Below are 7,268 nucleotides of genomic sequence, written 5' to 3'. Positions count from 1 at the left end.
GCTTCCCACAGTAGCGCGGCCAGTTTGCTCCGCCTCTGTCCCCCCTCCCCCCCGCCCCGTGCATTCGTAGCCCGCGGTGTCCGGGACACTCTGGGAACACTAAGTGAAGGAACACAGCTGCGTTAAAAAAAAAAAGGCGGTGGCTAGGCCCGCGGCCCGGGCCCCATGCAGGTGTCTGCGCCCCGCGGCCTCCGCGGGGAGGGTGTCGACCCTCGTGCTCCCCTTTCCTCCGAGAGGCGCCATGCCAGTATGGAGGGGCCGCCCCTGCCCGCCCAAGCCCCAGGCCCAGGCGCGCCTCCGAACGGCAGGTGTCCCCGCGGGCGCGGCGGAGCGCCAGAGGGCGCCAGAGGAGCTCGGACCGCGGGGTGCAGAGCCGGCGGGCGGGCGGTGCGCCGGGGTCCCCTCCAGGCCCCGCCCGGCTGGGGTGCCGGCGTCTAGCTCTGGCTGAGCAGCCCCGGCGACCCGCGTCGGCCCCGGGCTACCCCACCCGCGCCACGCGCCACGCGGCGCGAGCTCCGCCCGCCCCCGGCGCACCTGCCCGGGGCGTGGCTTCCGGCGGAGGCGCCTCCGATTGGCGTAGAGGTGACAAAGGGGCGTGTCTACCCAGGGCCCCGCCCCATCGGGGTACTTAAAGGAGTTGGAGCAGTCGCTTTTCTTAGAACGCTGCTCTCAGTTGCTCACGCCGCGGTCCTTGAGAGACTCGACGACCCACTCGCCTTGCTGGGCCACCATGCCGCGTTCTTTCCTTGTCCGGAAGCCCGCTTGCTCTCGCCGGAGACCCAACTACAGCGAGCTGCACGATTCGTCCTTAGGTGAGTAAAAGGGGGTGCCGGACTCCAGGGAGGAGCTGGGGAGACCGGCGCAGGCGGAGTGTGGATCCTTTAGGGGTGGAGACCTGGGCCCCAAATCGAGGGGACGTGACGGTAGAAGGGCTCTGCCTGGGGACATGTGGCAGAGGGGTTCTGGCAGGTGTAAGCGTGAGCCCTGCATGTGGGCGGCTTGGGGGAGGGGTGTAGGGCCAGTGGAAGGGCTCTTGGCGGGGAGGGAGCGGACAGGGCACAGGGGCCACAGAATACATTAGTGAGAGAGGGCGCGGGCCGCCACAGGGGCTGGTTGAGAGGAGAGGAGAGAAAATGGGGGAGGGGGAGAGGGGCTGGAAGAGGTATGTGGAGAGAGGGGTTTGGGATAGGACTAGGGCGACTGGGGTCAAGTGCTGGGAACTTGGGCAGTCGAGCCGGAGCGAGAGAAGGCTTCCCCTGGGCTGGGCCTGGGAAGTTGGGTTGAGCTCTTCTGGCCTCAGAGAGGTGGTGAGCACCAGCCCCCAGCCCCTGGTCTCGGAGGAGGTGGTTAATGTTTGCTGACGGAATGATCTAATGCCTGCCGCCTTCTCCCTGTCTCCTCCAGAGTTCGCCATTCAGCAGCCCTACGACCAGGCCCACCTGCTGGCCGCAATCCCGCCGCCCGAGGTCCTCAACCCCAGGGCCTCACTGCCCACACTCATCTGGGACTCGCTCCTGGTACCCCAAGTCCAGCCCAGCGGCTGGGCCTCCCTGCCACCCCAGGAAGGCCCAAAGGCCAACGAGCTGAGCTCCCTATCAGACGAGGACAGTGGGAAAGGTTCCCAGCCCCCCAGCCCGCCTTCGCCGGCTCCCTCGTCCTTCTCTTCTGCCTCAGCTTCTTCCCTGGAGGCCGAAGCCTTTGCTGCCTTCACGGGCTTGGGCCAGGTGCCCAAACAGCTAGCCGTGCTCACTGTGGCCAAGGACCCCCAGTCTCGGAAGGCCTTCAACTGCAAGTACTGCGACAAAGAGTATGTCAGCCTGGGCGCCCTCAAGATGCACATACGAAGCCACACTCTGCCCTGCGTCTGCGACATCTGCGGGAAGGCCTTCTCCAGGCCCTGGCTGCTACAGGGCCACGTGCGGACCCACACCGGTGAGTAACCCCAGGAAGCCAGCTGCTGCGCTCTCACCTTCCAGGATGACCCAAACTCATTGCTATCCAGTCGATTCCGACTCGACTCGTAGCGACCTGACCTACAGGACTGCGTGGAACTGCCCCCGTGGGTGTCCGTTAACTTCACACGGGAGTAGAGCAGTGTCACTCACCACCTCCCGGTACCTTCTGCTGGCTGTTCTGAGCCAAATGAGTGGGAGCTGGAGATGAGAAAGGTGTAACCAACACCTTGCTCTGTGACAGGTGTGAAGAGACCTCACCTTGCTCCTCCCAGCCCACCCAGATGTGGATGCTGTCAGACCCCCTACCTGGCCCTGAATTTTGCTTTGGAAACACTTCGGGCTGGTGTTTCGCCTCCCTTGATGGACCTCCCTTTCCTCCTTTCTAAAGCGGGTCCCAGCACCCGTTTTTGGTGGGGTCCATGTGGGTCGACTTAAAGCTTGCAGCCCAAGAGAATGTACCATGCCCCTCTCGGTGTGCCTTGGGCAGGTGGCTCACCTCTTCGGAGGGTGCAGCTAACCCATGTGTGAGGGGGAAGCTGGGAAAATGCTGCCTTGTAATCCCTTTATCATTGTATAATCCTGGTGGTGCTCAGGGTGGAGGAGATCCACTCACGCCTGTCAGCCAGGCCAGGGAATGGCTTTGCTGGCGCCAAGGAAGTGCTGCCTCTCCTCTCTGGAATTGGGCAGGTAGCCTTTTGGGGGACCTGAATGATAGGGCGTGGGTGAGGGATTGTTAGGTTCAAAGGTTATGCTTGTGGACCTCAGGGTCAAACTGACCGGTCTGGAGACTCGGTTCTGCCAGGTGGCTGGCCTTGGGGGGGGGGGGCAGTCGTGGGGGAGGGCTGCCATTTTGCAGGCATCACAGTTTTTTGTCTTATTCCTACAAAGTAGGACCGCTGCCCACTTCTCTCGCTCAAGCCCCAACTAGCCCACGTTTTAACGTGTCCAGAAGTCTCTCAGCTGGACTCCAGGTGGCCAATCAGCTTGGAGTGCTATTGGGGGGAGCCCCAGCCCTCTGTACCCCACCCCCGCCTTTCTCCATTCCCATCCATAGTTTTGTTCTTTAAACATTTAATGTAAAGGAACGGTGTGACACAAAAGCCCCAGGACCCATTGAAATGCACCAGGGCCTCCTCATTGACCCCCATTGTGCCCCTTAATGGTGGGCCCAGTTGGGGGGGCCTGGGGGAGCGTAGGAGCAGGTGCATGGGGCAGCGGTGCCCTGCACCTGTTCCGGTCACAGCTGCCGGCCCACGGCATGGCAGGCCCCTTTAATCCAGGGGGTATCGCATGTACCGTGTCCCCCTCAGCAGCCTTTGTCCCCGCCGGCCTGGTGCCGATTTCACACTCAGGGAGCACCTTAAAGGCGTCTGTGGGGCAGGGAGCGATGAGGGCTAGACAGACGAACCCCCTCACCCATTAGGTTTTATAGCCCCTCCTTTCAGCTCGGTTCAGGTTTATTTATGGTGTGGTGTGTTTATTCCATAAACCTGCCTACAGCCTGGGGACGGGAGGTGGGGGCCCTTACAAAGCCCATCTTACAGATTCGAAGGGTGAGGCTTAGAGAGATCTCACAGCTCCTAGAGGCTGGGATTCAGTACCTGCCCTTGGGAGGCACACCCTCTCCTGATCTTCATGCACTTGAGATCTCTTTGCCCCAGGAGTAAGTGAACTAGGCAGGACTCCACTGAAGGGCGGAACAGACCCTCAGCCCGGCCCCCACCCAGCAGTGGTTCTCCACCTCCTTGTGGTTAAGGGAACTCAGCACAGGCCCTGGCCCAGGACAGGTGCTCACCACATACCTGGGCAGCACCTGACTCCTCCACCCACTCCCATCAGCACCTAGTATAGTGCCTCAGGCGCCTCGGAGGGCAGACTAATTCATTAGTTCTTTTTGAATTCCTGTAAGGGGTTTATTTACCTTTACTGGGTGGGATCTTGGGGTGGGGGTGGGAGGAGAGCCCTCCCACTTGGGGTCTTTGGAGGCTTACTCCATCACAGCTCAGGACTGTGCCTGGCAGAGCTCAGTGCATACTTTTGCTTTAATGAGTTCATTCCTATTAGGACTTTTTAATTTGGGGAGTGTTGTGCCTCCCCTTGGTCCCCTCCTCCAAAAAGAAAGGGGGGAAAAAAGGAAAGTAAATTATATCCTCTTGTTTGGGGCGGGGATACTAACAAGCTGGCATAGCATTAACTGGGAGAGTCCCCTGAGGCTTTTTTCCTTTTTAGAACAAGCACAAGGTCAGCAGTTCGAAACTCAGCCACCACTCTGAGGGGTTAAGATGAGGCAGGCTGCCCTGTAAAGATTTTACAGCTTCCACATCCCACAGAAGGCCTTCTGTCTTAGAAGGTTGCTATGAGTTGGAATTGACTTGAAGGCAGTTGTGTTTGATTTGGGGATGAGGACCCCTGGTGGTAAAAACTCATTCTATGTTTATTGAGCATGTACTGTATGCAAACCCTGGGAAGACTTCAGCCAGGGTGGAGAGTGAGGGGAGGGGCTCTGTCGTCTCTTGCAAGCAGGGTGGGGAAGGGTGGGCAGCCCCAGCCCTGAACTGAAGCTCAGGACTTAAGATAGGCTCCTGCCTCTTCAGAACCCTCAGCCTGATTTCTAGGCAGATGGAGACCAGGAGGCTGGGGTCCTGTGATCTTCATGAGGAAGGGCCTGGCTAACTGGGTGGAGAGGCGCCTAAGTCTGCCTCTTAAGCTTTGTTCCCAAAGCAAACCCAGCAATGACTTGCACTCTAAGATTGATCATAAGGAATGCCTCCCTTGGCTGAGGAGAGGCCATCTCTGTAGTAGGGAAAACCAAGGTCTGGCACCCTTGACCCTCCACATGCTCCTGAACCCGCTGCTTCGCCGCCCTGTGCCGCACTTTCCCAATCTCTAACACAGCTCCCGTGGGGGCGATGAGGACCGATAAGAGATCCTTGTCGCTTCGGCACCACCACCCCCGGTGCAGTCCCCATCCTTGTCCTGATTGCCATTGTTGACTACTTCCTGCGCTGGCCCAGGGCCAGACCAGCTCTATCTGAGCTTCCTGCAGTGATAGGCAACTCCTAGGAGCTGGGAGCCAACAGGTTCCCCTGACGGACTAGCGCTCCGAGATTCAGGGAAGCCATACCTCACCACACGCCCAAAGCTGAACTAGCAGAACTGGCAGTGGCCCCAGCTGAATCCAGGCTCTGTGGTGTCCTGGTTTGGGGAAGTCGCAGCCAGCTCCTTCTGGGGTGGGGCTGGATAGGTCAGGCTTCCTAGGGAGGAGCCCAAGACCTCTTGTCCATCTTGGGCCAGCAATGTGTCCTTCCTGGTTGTTGGGGGGAGTGGGGGAGGCGCTGCAGGCAGTCCAGTGCTTGGTATGAATGAGGCCCAATGCGTGGGTGTCCTGGTTGGTGACTGGAGGGTGGTCACCCTCAACTCCCTTTGCTCCTCTCTCCAGGTGAGAAGCCCTTCTCCTGCCCCCACTGCAGCCGTGCTTTCGCGGACCGCTCCAACCTACGCGCGCACCTGCAGACCCACTCGGCCGTCAAGAAGTACCAGTGTCGGAGCTGCTCTCGCACCTTCTCCCGCATGTCCCTGCTCCACAAGCACGAAGAGTCGGGCTGCTCCGGGGGCCCCCGGGGGCCCTAGGGACCTCCCTCCAGCACACTTCCCTCACTCCAGCGGGAAGGACCCTTCAGGGCCACTGAATTCCCTTCTGAGTGGCCCATTCTGGCTGTGCTGTGCTGGCCCCGCCCTGACAAGGGCCCTTGTCCGGTGGTCTTCACAGCTCTGAGAGGCTGGTGGGCTCTGAAAGAGGCCTTTCTGCAGACTTTCCCAGCGGTGGGCAGACCACAGGCAAGTGGGTGCAGCCCCAGTTCCACAGCATTCCCCAGACCATGGCCTGTCCTAGAGGGTGGGTGTGTATGTCCAAAGCTGTTTGGATGTAGGTGCTTTTAGTTAGAAGACAGAGCCAACCAGACTAGGACTCACCCACCCCCACCCAGAGGCCCCCACTCTCCCCCCTTACTCAGGCCACCTCTCTGTGAGGTGTGGCTCTAACCATGCAATAGCCCAACCCCTGGCTTGTCCATGGGGCCTGTGGGCTGGTCACAGGACACAAGCGGGTCGAGACCCCATTGCCCCAGGCCTGGGCAGCTATTTCAGCCTCCTGTGTCACGGTGGCACCTGTTTTCACAGGCAGTTGAACAACTTCTCAAAAGGGACTGTGAGTAATTGCCGCCACTTGCTGAAGCCCCAAGTAGGGTGCTTTGACCTGACCTAGCGGGTCTCCCAGCACTATTTTGGTGGCTCAACAGGTGGACCTGGAAGGAAGATGTTTACATTTTTTTTTAAGGTACACTGGTATTTATATTGCAAGCAACGTTTTGTACTAAGGAAACATTTTGTATAGTAATATGTACAGTTTATTGATATTCAATAAAGCGGTTAATTTATCTATTAGAAAAATCGACTTGGTTGTGTAGAAAGTGGGTATTTGAGAGAGTCTGGGGGAAGGCCCCTGGGTGGCACAAAGGGTTTGCATGTGACTCCTAACCCCAAAAGTTGCCGGTTCAACCCCACTACCCACTCACATGTGGAAGAAAGGCCTGGCTCCCTGTTGTGGCAAGGATTACGGCCCAGACAACCTGGTGGGGCTCATTCTCCCAACAGATGGATTTTAGGAAGGCAGGAAACGAGCTGGCAGATTTCGGGCACAGCTTTATACTTGTCTTTAGAAACCCACCTGGAGAGTCTGTCCTGGGCTGGACCCAAGTGCAAATAGCCCTAGGGTGGGGGTGGGGGTGGGGGTTACAAGGGTGGTTTGGAGGCATCTCATCAGGCAGGGCAAATAATTGCAGGGGGAGCCCCTTGCAGGCTATGTGACTGCCTCTATTTATTTATTCTCCTTGCATTGGAAGCTCACTGAGCCCAGAAGGCAAAAGGCTGGCTTCCCTGGGTCTTATCAACTAGACAGGGCCCGGGCTTTGTTGCATGCAGCCTTGCAGGTCTTTGGGGAGGGACTGGCTGCTGCTCCCAGATTGGAGAGTGGAATGAGGATGTCCTTCCTGTTTGCAGGCCCCTGTGCCCTGCCCCTGCCTCCCTGTTCCCTGTCGGGCCCACACCTCCGCCTGGTCGCCTGAGTACCAAATGGCCTTTGATGCAAGGAAATTGGCTGGCTGGAGCCAGGAGGGTGAGAAGCCAGGCCAAAGGGTCGGGGTCACTCAGCTTCCTGCTCCAGGAGCCTTGAAAGAGGGTCAGCATGCGTCCTGGGCTGGGCTCCTTCACTCCTGGCCGGTCTGGCGTGGGTGACCTCACCTCTGGGGAGGGGTG

The 7,268-nt window shown here is 59.0% G+C and overlaps 1 protein-coding gene across 1 annotated transcript; it reads left to right on the top strand.

Annotated features, from left to right (window-relative positions):
- Positions 1 to 671: 671 nt before the first annotated feature.
- On the top strand, positions 672 to 6,393 carry SNAI1 (snail family transcriptional repressor 1). The gene is made up of 3 exons (XM_075528571.1): positions 672 to 812; positions 1,405 to 1,932; positions 5,395 to 6,393. The coding sequence occupies exons 1-3, from the start codon at positions 731 to 733 to the stop codon at positions 5,583 to 5,585; spliced, it is 801 nt and encodes a 266-aa protein (XP_075384686.1). The 5' UTR covers positions 672 to 730; the 3' UTR covers positions 5,586 to 6,393.
- Positions 6,394 to 7,268: the final 875 nt, after the last annotated feature.

Source organism: Tenrec ecaudatus, chromosome 12 (assembly GCF_050624435.1).
Source record: "Tenrec ecaudatus isolate mTenEca1 chromosome 12, mTenEca1.hap1, whole genome shotgun sequence".
NCBI classification, from domain to species: Eukaryota; Metazoa; Chordata; class Mammalia; order Afrosoricida; family Tenrecidae; genus Tenrec; species Tenrec ecaudatus.
Note: the sequence above shows the minus strand (reverse complement) of the source record. Positions and strands in the feature narration are given on the sequence as shown.